This window comes from Ranitomeya imitator, chromosome 1 (genome assembly GCF_032444005.1).
Source record: "Ranitomeya imitator isolate aRanImi1 chromosome 1, aRanImi1.pri, whole genome shotgun sequence".
Taxonomy (NCBI): Eukaryota; Metazoa; Chordata; class Amphibia; order Anura; family Dendrobatidae; genus Ranitomeya; species Ranitomeya imitator.
In genome coordinates this window covers 959,694,013-959,711,239 of record NC_091282.1, presented here as the reverse complement: position 1 = coordinate 959,711,239, position 17,227 = coordinate 959,694,013, and the positions used below count along the sequence as shown (strand labels likewise).

General features: G+C 43.9%; 1 protein-coding gene across 2 annotated transcripts in view; it reads left to right on the top strand.

The window, feature by feature from the left end:
* LOC138656666 (bifunctional heparan sulfate N-deacetylase/N-sulfotransferase 3-like) overlaps nt 1–17,227 on the top strand; it is an 857,911-nt gene that overhangs the window by 712,009 nt on the left and 128,675 nt on the right. For both annotated transcript variants that reach the window (XM_069743761.1, XM_069743762.1), the window contains one exon: nt 9,195–9,369. In XM_069743761.1, coding sequence (XP_069599862.1) covers nt 9,195–9,369 — 175 coding nt within the window. The remainder of the gene's footprint in view (nt 1–9,194; nt 9,370–17,227) is intronic.

Sequence of the window (17,227 nt, the reverse complement as noted above, 5' to 3'; positions counted from 1 at the left end):
TTGGATCCTGATGTAGTCAGAAACGAATTCGGAGCTACTAGATCCCCGATAGTTCGAGCCCTTCTCGCCACCACATTAACCCCATCTTTCAGAATATTCATGAGTGTATGGTCTTCATATAAAATAGGTAATCTATGATTGATAATTTTTTTGATATGATTAAACTGAGAACTGAACTGTAAACATACATGAGGTTTATCACTTAATCTCTTTTTATTAGATCCACTCATAGCACTATTTACCAAAAGATCTTCTCTGCGTTTTTTGTCCACTATATTTTTGGCCCTATTAATCGACCAATTGGGGTATTTACGGGCTTTTAATTTTTCGTTAAGTTCACTGAATTCTTTTAGTTTATCCTCATCCCTACTGCAATTACGTTTTAACCTAGTGAACTCACCCACAGGTATAGATTTTATTGTGTGGGCTGGGTGGCTACTGGTCGCATGGAGAATAGTATTTCCACTGATGGGCTTTACATAGGTTTTACTAGCTATAGGTTCATCAACTATACCGTACAGATTTAAATCAAGAAAGGAAATGTTACTTTGATCAAAAACATAAGTGAACCTAATACCAAAATCATTTGTATTAATATAGTCAACAAATCCTGGTATGGCAGACACATCACCCCCCCAAATAATGAGCGTATCATCGATGTATCTGCCATACCAGGAGATGTGATCAACAAAAGGATTGTCTGGAGAGTACAAATATTGCTGTTCCCAATGGGCCATTGTCAAATTAGCTAAAGATGGCGAATATTTAGCCCCCATAGGAACTCCTGACTTTTGAACAAATATTTCATCACCAAATGAAAAAACATTGTGTCTCATAAGGAAGAAAATAACCTGCAACGCAAAATTAATTAGGTCCTGTGAATAATGTCCATAATCTGTTAGATGAAACTGTAAAGCTCTCATAGCTACATCATGAGGTATATTTGTGTACAAAGACACAACATCACAGCTCAGCCAGACATAATTCTTTCTCCAAGTCCAGTTAGAAAGTATTTTTAACACCTCTCTTGAGTCTTTGATATAACCTGGCATTTTCGTGACTATAGGTTGCAGCAGTGAGTCAACCCACTCACACAGGTGTTTCGTCACGGATCCGATCCCGGATATGATGGGACGCATTGCTGGAAATCCATCACCCTTATGCATCTTAGGCAACCCATACATGATGGGTAATTTGGGGGATTGTACAAACAGATAGTCAGCCTGTTTTTTATTAATAACTGACAAATTTAGACCTTCCTCAATAATTTCTGCAATTTCTTCATTAAATTCTTTAGTTGGATTTCTTCCCAGTTTTTCATATATAGTTGTGTCTGACAATAGTTCACACATTTTATTTTTGTAGTCATTCTCATTCATCACAACGATGGTACCACCCTTATCACTTCTTTTAATTGTGATGTTTTTTAGTTGTTTCAATTCTTCCAATGCTTTCCATTGTTGCTGAGTTAAATTTCTCCGATTTTGTTTGTAATTCCAATCCTCCTGTAACTTTTTTAGATATTTTTCAACCAATTCTTGGAACCTATCCATGCATTCAGCCCTTGTTTGGATGGGATAAAAATAGGGATTTTTAGTTTTAAATTTCTCCGAAGTGTTCAACAATCCTTCCGATAGATCCCCATGTTGTTCTCTCGATAATTTCAGCAGACAATTCAGGGTGACCTGTTCTTTAAAATCCAAGTTCTCAAATTCGTTATTTTCCGATACCACATCATGTGTGTGAATTGGTGTCTCTTCCGAAAAAAAAATGCTTTTTAATGGTAAGATCTCTCACAAATTTATTTATGTCTAAAATTGCCATAAAGAGATTGAAATTAGTCTCTGGCACAAAATTAAGCCCAAGCGCCAATACGTCCAATTGCTCCTGCGTTAGTATATGGGATGACAAGTTGACCACACTACTCTTTACTACTTGTTGTGCTTCTTTCTGTGTCGTGTCATTATTCCTGAATGGCTTTTTGTGCTTCCTCCCGCCTCGTCTTTTCTGTTTTTTGCCGTTTTTCCATGCTTCTTCTTATTAGTTTGTTTGAAGCTCACCATAGACGTATCTGATGTGCTGGCATTTGTATCAGAGGATTTGGGTTCGGTAGAGGAAAAAGCCACCTGAGGCCTGTTGGTAAATTTGCGTTGAGTCTGGCTTTTTTTCAAAATTGATTTGGGTGACTTATATGTATTTTCCCAATGTCCCCATTCATACACACAATCGGTAGAGTAATCATTGAGATCTCTCTCAAATGTACGCCTCTTTCTACTCATTATTTCATCTTCAAGAGTGCGTACATTTTCTTGCATTTGTTTTACCGACTGCTCATAATGCGGCAATGATTTATATTCATCCAAAGTAATTTTAATTTTCTCTACATTTCTTTGCATTTCTTCCAATTTTGCTTCTTCATTTTTTTATAATTAGTCTCATTAAATTCAGGGAACAATTAGTAAGGATTTGGTTCCATTCCCTTTTAAATTCATCTGAATAGAGGGTTGTGGAGATTTTTTTAATCCTTAAGCCTCTTGGAACCATCTCCTTCGCCACATAGTTTTGGAGAGTGGTGTGATTCCACCATAATTTTGTTTCGCTTTTCATAAGTCTCTCAGCTTCATTTAGACATGTGGTGAAATCACAATTCCCCAGCAAGTCCACTCCTGTGTCTCTGAACACCTGCGCCACTTTAGCTAATCTATCCTGGGATTGCATAGTGGTAAATGCAGGAAACGAAATACAATGAACTATAGCAATACACTTAAAGTCCGCCTCTATTAAAACTGTAGGAATGTGGTTAGGAGACCTCGGCACAGTCAAATACTATAAAGCCAAAAAAAGAAAAACGGCTAACAAAAGCAGCAGCCAGCTCACCAACCAGACCATCAGATGTGGAGCACGAAAGTAAGTCCTGACCCGGGACTCCAAGCAGCAGCAGATCCAACCATGTATATACTCCAGCTCCAGATAAATGGTAAAAAACTTTTTCTTTATTGATCCAACGTAATAAAAACAGGATAATCCTTACAGATAGCAGACAGAATAAGTGATTGCGCAGAGAACGGCTTCGAGTTTTGACCACAACGGGTCTTACTCATGCCTAGATAATCTCAGAAATGGTAGCTATATATATAGCACCCCAGAACCTATCACAAGCATTTCATCCGTCACATGACTAAATACACAGATCCTGGAAGTGCAATAAAGACAAATACAGATAGTATGGTAGCTATATATATAGCACCCCAGAACCTATCACAAGCATTTCATCCGTCACATGACTAAATACACAGGTCCTGGAAGTGGAGTTTGGCACCCTACTTTACCGTGGTTAGCGCCCCCACTCCTCGACGGCTCGCCCTTACAAGCCCTATAAGGACCTATAATCAGGAAAGGCTCAAAAAACCCTGCTAATGATACCTGAACTAGTAGCCTGCCTAACAGTGGAGGTAGGCACCCTAATTTTCTGCGGTAGGCGCCCCCACTCAGCGGCGGCTAGCCCTAGGGTCCCTAAAAATCCCTATAATCCGGGATAGACAAAAAGATTTTGTCCCACAGACACCACCGATACCCGTAGAAGAGGCAAAAAATAATATAAATAATGAAAAAACAATGGCACTGTACTGTACCAGTGTACCATAGAGAACAAACAAAAATCATATGATGGAAGCGAAATGTTACCCTCAAGATAGTGTATAATAGAATACTTCAACCGAACTACGGGTATACTGGGTGCAATAATATTTGTGTCCACAAACAAAAACCCAGCACTTAGATAGAGTCCACTCTTGTTACACTATATAATATGCAAATGCTTGATGGAAAATAACAAATAGTGTATGTCCATAAATATGGCACAACGACCATGACAAGAAGTGGACAAAAAGAGGAAAACCTCTAAGCAGCCAGCAAAAAAGACCACAAATACCTTTAGATAATGCAAAGGTGAAAAACTCCTCAGAGTATATAACATGAGGATAAAAGGGCTCAATCGTCCTAATGATGCAAACAGATAGTCGGAGTTATATATCACCAGTGTACTCATCTATTTTCTGTAGCTTCATGATGTGGATCCAGCTGCTGCCAAAAATACAGAGCGGTTTTATGTAGATGAACATCACCAGCACCTGTCAAATAGTCCCCAAGCAATGCCCGACGAGTTTCCCCATAGGGAATGGTGGGAGTTCATCAGGGGTTATGCAATCACGCACAGAATGAAAGTGCTATTGCAGTATACACCACTCACCAAGTCTGCCTTTTTATGCATGAGAGGGGCTTACACTGGAAGCGCCGGCAGAACAACACACGCGGAGTCTATCGGAAATGACGCCGCCAGGACGTCCAGAATGCACAGCGCCGCATCATGCGAACCCAGCCACAAGAAAATGGAGGGGCGGCTGGAAACGGCCTCACAAAAGTGGCCGATACCACTGCGCATGCGCGTGAGTACACCAGCGTACTGCGGAGACAAAATGTAGGCAGAGTACAAACGGCAACATGGCAATGGCCGAAGTAACAGCGCATGCGTTCTCGGGTGATCATAAAGCGAACCCAGCCCCGAGAAAATGGAGGGGCGGCTAGAAACAGCCCCATAGAGATGGCCGATAACACTGCGCATGCGCATGAATACACCAGCGTTCTGCAGACACAGAATACAAACGGCAATATGGCAATGGCTGAAATAACAGCGCATGTGTACTAAAGTAACACAGCAATACTAAGAAGTGACAATACGCCACTAGAGGCAGACTAACGGTGAAGATAGATATCCCCACACATACAGCATAGTACATTATAATAGGACCAATGCTGAGACCTATAATAAAATATATACACCTGATGAATGATAAGTGGCCATTTGGACAAAAATAAAGAAAATAAATAAAGTAAAAAAAATACAAAAAGATGAAAAAAAGGTCAAACTATATGACCCTATCAATGCAAGAAGTATGTAAATATACATGGCCATAAATTCAGATATAAAGACACACCATATATGACTGAACGAAACTAGCAAAGGACAACTGCTCATTAAGGCCCAGAGGGCTCACAGATTTAAGTAGATATATCCACCTGGACTCGCGTTGTAGTATTTTTCTGTCAAAATCACCGAGTCTGACCGTGGGAGTGATTACTTCAATGACCTTAAACGATAGACATCCAATGTTACCTCCATGTTCAGTATTGACGTGTCTCGCTAATGGTGTATCTCTATTGTGTCTGATGTCCCCAAGGTGTTCGCTCATGCGAACCCGTAGTTCACGTTTGGTTTTTCCAACATAATCCCTGGGACAGGAACACGTACAGAGATACACCAAGCCCGCAGTTTTACAATTGGCAAACTGTCTGGTAGAGAAGATCCTGCCTGTGGCAGAACTCCTAAACGTTTTAGACACGTCAATATATTTACAGAAGGAACAATGCCCGCATTTGAAGGTGCCTGTGGATCTATTGGCCAGCCACGTACTCTGTTTCTTAGGGGGGATAAAGTGACTATGAACGACATTGTCTTTGATAGATCTACCCCTCCTATAAGTGATTGACGGATGAGAGGATACAAACTTGCCAATTACAGGGTCAGATTTGAGTATCTGCCAATGTCGTTTAAAAATCTCATAGACCCTGCTGGATTGGTCATCGAAGGTCCCAATTAACCGTGTAATGGTTGATCCCTCAATTTTGGTCTTTGGTATCAACAAGGATGTTCTCTTGGATCTACGTGCTACATGATAAGCAGAATCTATGACGTCATGCGGGTAGCCCCTTACCTTGAAACGGTCCTTGAGTTCCAATGACTTACTTTCAAAATCATTCAGAGAGGAACAGTTCCTATGAAGTCGCAGGAACTGTCCCTTAGGGATACCTCTCTTCAACGGAAAGGGGTGGTGGCTCTCCCATCTCAGCAAGCTGTTTGTAGCTGTTGGTTTCCAAAAAATAGTTGTGCTGAGAGAGCCATCCAGCAATTATTATTCTCAAGGTTATTACGAGTTTGTAGACACCAAACATGTCTAGATTCTTTTTTATGTAAGTGGTGAAAAAAATTCCAAAGTTTGCTAAAAAAACAAATTGTGCAATTTTCCGATACCCACAGCATATCCATGGGTTGAGGGCTTATTTTTGGCGCGCCAAGCTGATATTTTTAATGACACCATTTTGGTGCAGATGCGTTCTTTTGATCGCCCGTTATTGCATTTTTAGGCAATGTCGCGGCGACTAAAAAAATTGAATTCTGGCGTTTTGAATTTTTTTATTGCTACGCCGTTTGGTGATCAGGTTAATCCTTTTTTTATCAATAGATCGGGCGATTCTGAATGCTGCGATACCAAATATGTGTATGTTCGATTTTTTTAATTGTTTTATTTTGAATGGGGTGAAATGGGGGTGATTTAAACTTTTATATTTTTTAAATTTTTTTAAAACATTTTGTTCTTACTTTTGCCATGCTTAAATAGCCTCCATGGGAGGCTAGAAGCTGGCAGAACTTGATCGGCTCATCTACATAGGAGCTATCTAAGCATGAATTACATTATGAATTACAGCATTGCTATGAGTGTCGACCACAGGGTGGCGCTCACTGCAATCCGGCATTAACAACCATAGAGGTATTCAGGTGACCTCTGGTTGTTATACCAATGCACCGATGATCCCCGATCACGCATTTCTGGCCCGATTGTCAGAAGCATTTTATGTGGGCTCACCGCCGGAGCCCGCATCAAAGGAAGAGATGCGACCTCCGCCATACAAGTACGGCGGAGGTCGCGAAGTGGTTAAAAGGCACTCCCCAACTTTAAAAATAAAAATAATCCGAAAGGTGTCTACCGTAAATCCATACCATGTCCCTCGACGATCCCCAACTCTGCTACATCCAGATGCAGTGCTGAGTGGTGGCATCAGTAATGTGACCGCTCAGCCCACCAGCTGAAACATATTGACAGTGGTGTGTGAGTCTGGCTGCTGCCATGACATCAATACAATTATCCTAGTTCACAGCCGATGAACTATGTTAATCTTACTGACGTCACCGCTCGCAGCATGAGAAATTTCTTATTTTTATCTAACCCATTGAGTTTTTACATGGCCATATGAAGCATGTTGCAATTTTTTCCTCACCTCAATTCCAGGTGAGGAAAAATTTGCAGGTGAACACTGCCTAATTGAATAACTTGCGAGCACAATGCAATTTTTTATCACATTGCACTTGCCGATTTTATATGCAGATGTGAGCGTACCTTTAAATACATACTTTTGTTGGTGGAGGGGTGGTGGGCAATGAGCTAAAGATATTTCCCATGCTGAGACAACCCTCAGTTAACCACTTAATGACCAGGAGTATTTCCATTTTTGCATTTCTGTTTCTTGCTCCCTTTCGTCCCAGAACCATAACTTTTTCATTTTTCCTTCAATATGGATATGTGAGGGCTTGCTTTCGAGGTTTACTTTTAAACGACACCATTGCTTTTATCATATAATGTACTGGAAAATGGGAAGCATTTCTAAAATTTCTACATGCGGTGAAATTGCAGAAAAATTGCAATTCTACAGTTTGCTTGTTTTTTACCATGTTCTCTAAATGCTAAAACTGATCTGCCATTATGATTCCCTATATCACTATGAGTTTGTAGATACCAAACATGTATAGATTCTTTTTTATTTAAGTGGTATTTAAGTGGTAAATATAAAATTCAAAGTTTGTAATAAAAAAAATGGCACCATTTTCAGAGACCCGTATAGTCTCCATTTTTCGGTATCATGTGACAGAGGGGCCGATGGGTGCTGCTAAGATGCGCATCCAGTTTGTGTGAGTAAAAAGACATTTATCTAGTTAACAGCCGCAAATGGATCTCGACTCCATCCATGGCTGTTAGAGGCACGTGACAGCTGATCAATTCAGTGATTTACTGATGTGAATTGTTTTGGTAGATCTCTGCACAGGATTAAAGAGACTCTGTCACCTGAATTTGGCTGGCACACTATGTCCCGGAAGTATTTCGCTGTGTTCCGGGACATAGTGCACCGGCACATGCGCATTAATGCTTTTCGGCTTTGCCCACAGTTGGGCAAAGCATACTGTGCGTGCTCAAGGCGAGATTGCATTGCGCACGCGTGTACTACGGAGGAAACCTAATCAAATTCAAGACAATATTGCGGCCAGCGTGAAAGGAAGGGGTGCATGAAAGAACAGAAAACACTGCCCATCTGACCATTAACAGAGCCCGCCAAATTCAGGTGACAGAGTCCCTTTAAGCCCTGCCCAGGATTGGGAAAATAAAAGACTGTCGTCATGTTATTCGAAGTAACAAACTCACATGGTTGGAGAGGGTAATCAAAGGGGTTTATGTTCCCCGTGGTCTGGACACTACAGAAGACACCAAAAGAAACAAAGTTGACAGGTATAGGACAGTTAGGTACATAAAAATGTAAGGTTTTTATCAAGTCCTGGCCCTTGCATGCATCATTTTTAAAATGCATAGCCAAACCAGGTTCAGCATAGACCACAGGCCTAGACAGGTGCAATTTTAGTAGGCCTATGCTCAAGAAATTTCAGTCATTATCCTGGACTTCCAGTCAGTGACAGATTGGTCAAGTGGTCAAAATGTACTACAAAGCATTTTTTTCTTGGATATTTTATAAATTTTAAAAAGCACCAAAAGTCTGTCAGTTCAGTGTGTCATTAAATGGACTGTTAGCTGCTACCAGTTACTATCTGCTTAGATGGCAAGATCACTTTGACACAAGGCTGTGTTTGCATTAAAGAGCTAGAAAATTGCATTTGGAGACTTTACGATATTTATGATTCTAAATTTTGGGAAAAATTTGAAAACATTTCTGAATTTGCATTTCAAAAGACTCGCTCATGTCTAAAAATATTCTATTTGTATGACTTGTATTCTGTAGAAATCTTTACAGTGCTGTTATCATTGCTGATCAAATAATGAAACGCTAGCCTTTGTAATCTATGTTGACAGAGGCTGTAGGTCAGCAGCATTGGGGAAAAAGAGCAGTCTACTTAGTATCAATAAGATGTCGGTTATGGGAGTTTAAAAATTGCATCAGGGAATTTAGCTAGCTTCAACTGTTTTTCTTTTTTATGGCAGGATATTAGATTTTTAAAATAAATGTCACATAAAATATAAGAAAAATTTGTTTATCTGACAATGTTAGGGATACAGCTTTTTACTTTCTCTTCTCAGGTACATGGATTTCTTCCCAGTGCCATCAAATGTAACCACTGATTTCCTTTTTGAGAAAAGTGCCAACTATTTTCATTCTGAAGAAGCTCCAAAGCGAGCTGCTGCTTTAATCCCCAAGGCAAAAATTATCACAATTCTCATTGATCCTTCAGATCGAGCATATTCATGGTACCAGGTGAGACTTTTTCTTATACACAAAAAAATAACAGTCTAATTCTTATGTTCTACTGATCTTTCGCTAATTTCTTCCATTCCAACTGTACTCTCACACTTACTGTACATACATTCAACTCAAACGGATTTTATGTTTTTGATATAAACCGACAAATTGCTGGAGATCTGGGAGAGGAATATTATCCCATTCTTGTCTGATGCAGGATTCTAGCTTTTCAAAACTCTGGGACTTCTTTGCTTTATTTATAATGTCATAATGTGACAAATATTCTATTGGTGAAAGGTCTGGACTTCAGGCAGGACAGTTCATTACCTAAACACTTCTTGTACGAAGCTATGATGATGTGATGCATACAGTATATGGTTTAGAAGTGCCTTACTGAAATATGCAATGCCTTACTTGAAATAGACTTTGTATGAATGGAATAATATGTTGCAAATAATGCTCAAAATTGATTATGTCTATTAAAACATGTAAGCTGCTCATGCGATAGGCAATAAGGCAACCCCAAGAGATGTCAACTTTTGAACTGTGTTCTGATATGCTGGATGTTCCCTCTGCTATTGAGTCTGCAGGACATGAAGTCAATGGTTTCTATAAAGAATTTCACACATTGATTCATCTGACCACAGCTTTACGTTTAGCCTCATTTAACTGAAAATGAGGATTGTGTTGATATATGAATCTTTTGATAATATTATGTACAGCAGATGGGGGGGATATTTTTGTACAATTGTTCCAGAATTTTTAGATGCAGTTGTTCACAACTTGATGATCCTCTGACCATCCTTGCTTCTCAGAGACTCTGGCTACATGTTCTTTTTATACACAGTAATGTGACTTAGTTGAAAAATGAGCCTTAACCTATTTTACATTAAACCACTTGTTGTTCCAGCATTATGTTAACTCTGTTCCAAATTTGCTTCCATCAATTTCAAAATTTTTACATTTTATAAACTGAAATGGAAAAATGGAAACATTTTACCTTCTGTGTTCTATTTCCAGTTGTGAATAAAATATGGCTATAAGATATTTCTAAATCACTGCATTCTTGTTTTGTTTTATATTTTACACAGCATCCCAACATTTTGTGAATTTAGGTTATATTTTACCATTTATAGCCTTATGCTGTAATCCAGCATTGATTCTCACACAAAGATATCTAATAGATACCCTTTTATTGTATACCATGGTTACCTTGACTGAGACTGTCGATTAATCAATGTGGCTGAAACTTCCTGTTCCCATTGTTGGTTCCAAAATATATCAGACAACAAGGATAATACTAATGTTTGCGACTGAGAGACCTATTGTTAAGGACTGGCGGAACGCACCAAGTACAAGATGAAATGGAACTAGGTGCGTTCGCAGTCCGAGGTCCACCGTGCAGGAAAAACCCTGCTGCTAGTAAGACGGACTATATGGCGGTACTACAAGTATACACGCACGGGTTAACTACACCCTGCGTGAAGGAAGCAATCCTGTTGCGTCACAGGACCGCGGTACCGCACATAGAGCGCGAGCAAGGAGTCAGCGAACTCAAGCCCAACTAGGATTGAAGTCCGATTAGACACTTGCTGGCACAACACCGCAACTGGGTGTGTAAGGAAACTAAATAATAATATTAAGGCACAAGAGTGCGTGCGGTGCCGCACAGATGAACGCCACTAACCACCCAGGCTTGGGTCAGGAAAGCGCAGAGCAAGCGCACGGCGCCGTACAGGCGGACACAGCAACTGGTAGCTGTAATGTGTGTTACGTGCTGTTGGATAAGTCGGGCGCTAGATAGCAAACATACACCTTCCGCGAACAGACATTCAATAGGGAGGGTTATTTAAAGAGCGACTTTCACTCACAACACACACACATATTTACAAGACAATACTAGCGCATGGCTGTGCGGTCATGCGCAGTTTATATAGCTGCAGCACAGGAAACAGCTACAGAAGTTTTGCCCTTTCAGGACCTGCCAAAAGGACCAATGGGATGTGCTGCAGTACCTGAGCATGTGACCCTCGATCTCCAACAGGAGATCTTGCCCTGGGCATGCTCAGTGTGTGCAAATAAGGACTTAGATCCAGAAACGTCCACTCGCCGCTGCCCAGCACTGGCTTCAAAGGCAGGAGCAGGAAAAGCAGCAGTAACTCTTCGCACAGAGTCAGACTGAGCGAGACGCTGGGATCGACGTCCCTGCTGAGCAGACTCCACTGCGGCTGGAGGAGAATGGGAGACCGCAGCGGAGACGGATCGAGATTCCCCCTGTGCAGCAGAGGAAACTCGACTCCTAACATTACCCCCCCTCCTAGGGCCCCCCCTCGCTACGTTCGAAGGCAGCAATGAGCTGCGGGGCCCGAATGTGCTCAACAGGCTCCCAGGACCTGTCCTCGGGGCCATAACCCTTCCAGTCTACCAAATAAAAATTTTTGCCACATACCACCTTGCACCCCAAAATAGCGTTCACCTCATAATCGTCTGTAGACGAACCCGATGTCCCAGCAGATGACTCGGAGAACCGGGACATATACACGGGTCTCAAGAGGGACAGATGAAAGGTGTCGGTGATGCCCAGGCGTGGCGGAAGGGCCAAACGATAGACCACAGGATTAACCTGTTCGAGGACCTTGTAGGGACCCAAGTAGCGAGGTGTAAATTTAGTGGACTCTACACGCAGCCTGATGTTACGGGCGGAGAGCCACACTAAATCGCCAGGAGCAAAGGTCGGGGCAGGGCGCCGATGTGCATCGGCGGAGGACCTCATTCTCTCCTTCGAGGCCCGAATGGCATCCTGAGTGCGGTCCCAAATGTCCTGTGCCTCCACTGCTCAGTCTGCCACCCTGGAGTCAGCAGAGGACACGGGCATAGGCACAGAAACCCGCGGATGCTGGCCGTAATTAAGGAGGAAAGGAGTCTGACCGGTGGAGTCAGCTACAGCGTTATTAAGGGCGAACTCTGCCCATGATAATAAAGATGCCCAGTCATCCTGCCTGGCAGAAACAAAATGTCGCAGATATGTGACCAGAGTCTGATTGGCCCTCTCCACCAACCCATTCGTCTCGGGATGATATGCGGAAGAGAGATTGAACTCAATGCTGAGAAGACGACAAAGCTCTCTCCAAAACCGAGACGCAAACTGGGGACCCCGGTCACTGACAATTTTGTCTGGCATGCCGTGTAGGCGGAAGACGTGTCTTATGAACAATGCTGCCAAGGCCCGTGCAGAAGGTAACCGTGGGAGCGGCACCAAATGCACCATTTTCGACAAATGATCGGTAACAACCCAAATGACGGTACAGCCGCGAGACTTGGGCAAACCCACCACAAAGTCCATCCCGACCATCTCCCAGGGCCTGTCTGCGACCGGCAAGGGATAGAGTAACCCAGACGGCCGTTGTCGAGGAGACTTATTTTTGGCGCATGAGACACACGCCAGAACGTAATCCCTGACATCTCGGAGCATATGCGGCCACCTGTACGTCCTCGCCAGCAGCTCAGATGTCCTTTTTGTCCCAAAGTGTCCACCCACCCTGGAGGAATGAGCCCAAGAGAGAACCTCCGGTCGCAAATTTATGGGCACAAAAGTCTTGCCCAGAGGCACAGACTCGAGCGACACCAGAGCCATGGTTCTCAAGCTCTCAGAAGGAACAATAAGCCGAGGCTCTCCTTTCTCCTCCTCAGATGACACAACAGAGCGAGAAAGAGCATCAGCTCAAATGTTCTTCTCCCCAGCGAGATAATGGAGGGTGAAGTGGAATCGGGAGAAGAATAAGGACCATCTGGCCTGGCGAGAATTTAGCCGCTGGGCTGTTTGCAAATATAGCAAATTTTTGTGGTCTGTAAAAACTTGAAAGGGAAAATGAGCCCCCTCCAAGAGATGTCTCCACTCTGAGAAAGCCAATTTCATCGCTAGCAACTCCCTGTCCCCGATGGAATAATTCCTCTCCGCTGGTGTGAAGGTCTTGGAGAAGAAGAAGCACGGATGCTTCCGACCTTGAGCATCCTTTTGGAAGAGGACTGCTCCAGCACCAACGGAAGAGGCATCCACCTCCATTATAAACGGCTTATCGACATCGGGACGATGTAGGATGGGAGCGCTAGAAAAATGAGACTTAGTAGAAGAAAAGGCCCTGGAGACCTCTTCAGACCACACTTTGGGATTTGCTCCCTTCTTGGTGAGGGCTACCAAGGGAGCTACCAGAGTTGAGAAGTGGGGAATGAACTGGCGATAATAATTTATGAACCCCATAAAGCGCTGCACCGCTTTAAGAGAATGGGGCTCTTGCCAGTCCATCACAGCCTGTAGTTTGGCAGGATCCATAGCCAATCCCTGGGCGGAGATGATATAGCCCAGGAAAGGTAAGGACTCCTGCTCAAACACACACTTCTCCAACTTCGCATAAAGACAGTTTGCCCCTAGGAGGTCGAAGACTTTGCCAACATCTCTCCGGTGGGAGTCAATATCTGGAGAAAAGATGAGAATATCATCCAGATAGACTACAACCGAGGTGGAAAGCATATCCCGGAAGATGTCGTTGACAAAGTCTTGGAAAACGGCAGGTGCATTACAGAGCCCGAAGGGCATCACCAGATACTCATAGTGCCCATCTCTGGTGTTAAATGCCATTTTCCACTCGTCCCCCTCACGGATGCGAATCAGGTTATAAGCACCCCGCAGATCTAGCTTAGTAAACACTCTAGCTCCCCGAAGCCTATCGAAAAGCTCAAATATCAAAGGCAAGGGGTACTTGTTCTTAAGTGTGATAGCATTAAGACCCCTGTAGTCTATGCATGGACGTAGTTCTCCATTCTTCTGCACGAAAAAGAACCCTGCCCCAGCAGGTGACACTGACTTCCTGATGAACCCTCTTGCCAGATTCTCTTGAATGTACTGAGACATTGCCTCCGTTTCCGGGAGAGATAATGGATAGACTCGACCCCAGGGAGGCTCAGCACCAGGCAAGAGATCAATAGGACAGTCATAGGGGCGATGGGGCGGAAGGGTCTCCGCTGCCTTTTTGGAGAACACGTCTGCATAAGACCAATATTGCTTGGGGAGAGAGGAAAGATCTGCGGGTACCTCTGTAATAGCAACCTGAACGCACACTCGATGACACCTGTTCCCACAAGATTCACCCCATCCCAGAATTCTGCCTGAGGACCACTCGATGTGAGGAGAGTGGTACCGTAACCAAGGTATCCCCAAGAGAACCTCATCAATTCCCTCAGGAATGACGAGTAGAGATATAATCTCCTAATGAGATGGTGACATGGACAGAGTAAGAGGGATAGTTTGATGTGTAATCTGTGCGGGCAGTGTCGACCCATTCACCACTCGTACCGTTACTGGTTGAGATAGCATGACCAGAGGAATTGCGTGACGCTGGGCGAAGGCTGAAGACATAAAATAGCCCTCCGCCCCAGAATCCACGCAGAGTTCTACCGAGTGAGAGGATGAGCCCAATGTTATTGTCCCCTTAAAGGACAATTTGGAGGCAAACGTCGCCGTGTCTAGTGCACCTCCACCAACTACCACTAGACGCTGACGTTTCCTCGACCGCTGGAGACATCTGGAGGCAAGATGTCCAGACTGTTGGCAAAGATGACAAATCTGGAGTGCACGAGCTGTCCGGGACTTAGATCCCGCTCGTGACTTTACCACAGGCTCATGGGGCTCAGGAGCCTGGTCTGGAGATTCCAAAGGTTTGGCGAAGATGGGAGCCAGCCGAAACCTCTGCCTACACTGGGCTTGCTCTAACCTCCGCTCGTGGAAACGGAGGTCAATACGAGTGGATAGAGTTATTAATTCCTCCAGTGCGGCGGGAACCTCCCTAGTGGCCAGGGCGTCCTTAACGTGGTCAGCCAGCCCCCTCCAAAATATTGGAATGAGGGCTTTATCCGACCACTCCAGCTCAGATGCTAAGGTGCGGAAGTGGACGGCAAAATGACTGACCAAGGATGAGCCCTGAGTCAATGCCAACAATTGGAGCGCCGTATCATGGGTGACACGAGGTCCTAGAAAGACCTGTTTCAGAGTGCTCAGAAACAACGGAGCACTCTGCACCACATGATCGCTACGCTCCCATAGCGGCGTAGCCCACTGCAACGCCCTGTCCGAAAGAAGAGACACTATAAATCCCACCTTAGCCCGCTCTGTAGGGAAACGAGAGGCCAGAAGCTCGAGATGGATAGAGCACTGACTCACGAAACCCCTACAAGACTTACTGTCACCAGAGAATTTCTCTGGAAGCGGGAGGCGAGTTAGAGATGGGACAGGAGCGGCAGTGGACAAGGTGGCTGCAGCAACACTAGCAGCCTGAACAGCGACAGCAGTGACATCCACAGCTGAGGTTGAACGCTCAAGAGCCGCCAACCTTCCCTCCAGCTGCTGGATGTACCGCTGTGAACGCTGATCATCCATCATTTACTAGCCAGACCTTGGCGCTAGTATTATGTTAAGGACTGGCGGAACGCACCAAGTACAAGATGAAATGGAACTAGGTGCGTTCGCAGTCCGAGGTCCACCGCGCAGGAAAAACCCTGCTGCTAGTAAGACGGACTATATGGCGGTACTACAAGTATACACGCACGGGTTAACTACACCCTGCGTGAAGGAAGCGATCCTGTTGCGTCACAGGACCGCGGTACCGCACATAGAGCGCGAGCAAGCCCAACTAGGATTGATGTCCGATTAGACACTTGCTGACACAACACCGCAACTGGGTGTGTAAGGAAACTAAATAATAATATTAAGGCACAAGAGTGCGTGCGGTGCCGCACAGACGAATGCCACTAACCACCCAGGCTTGGGTCAGGAAAGCGCAGAGCAAGCGCACGGCGCCGTACAGGCGGACACAGCAACTGGTAGCTGTAATGTGTGTTACGTGCTGTTGGATGAGTCGGGCGCTAGATAGCAAGCATGCACCTTCCGCGAACAGACATTCAATAGGGAGGGTTATTTAAAGAGCGAATTTCACTCACAACACACACACATATTTACAAGACAATACTAGCGCATGGCCGTGCGGTCATGCGCAGTTAATATAGCTGCAGCACAGGAAACAGCTACCGAAGTTTTGCCCTTTCAGGACCTGCCAAAAGGACCAATGGGATGTGCTGCAGTACCTGAGCATGTGACCCTCGATCTCCAACAGGAGATCTTGCCCTGGGCATGCTCAGTGTGTGCAAATAAGGACTTAGATCCAGAAACGTCCACTCGCCGCTGCCCAGCACTGGCTTCAAAGGCAGAAGCAGGAAAAGCAGCAGTAACTCTTCGCACAGAGTCAGACTGAGCGAGACGCTGGCATCGACGTCCCTGCTGAGCAGACTCCACTGCGGATGGAGGAGAATGGGAGACCGCAGCAGAGACGGATCGAGATTCCCCCTGTGCAGCAGAGGAAACTCAACTCCTAACACCTATGTTAATAATGTGTCTTACTCCAAACCATTGGTTTTATTATTTTTTAGACTTATTATTTTTAGATTCTAAGGCACTGTTAATTGCAGGATGTTGTAATTATGAAAAAAAATGCATAATTTGAATTGTAGTGTAGAAACATAATACACAACTTAAGTACAGAGCAAAAGATAAAAAATAATACAATAAACATGAATAAATGAGTGACAGACTGGTATACAGTAGGAGATGGTAGAAGCTGCTCATGTGATAGCGTAATGGAAAAAAGGATCATTTAGGTTGTTGGCTTTTATTAAGAAGTTGGTTTTGAAGGTTTTAATGCTGTTGGAGAGCTTATTTGCTTGAGATAGAGAGCTCTTGGGTGTTGGGAATGCATGAGAGAAATATTGGAGGTTATACGAGAAGCAGACAAGAGAGCAAAAAATGAAACCTTGCATTGACTGTAAA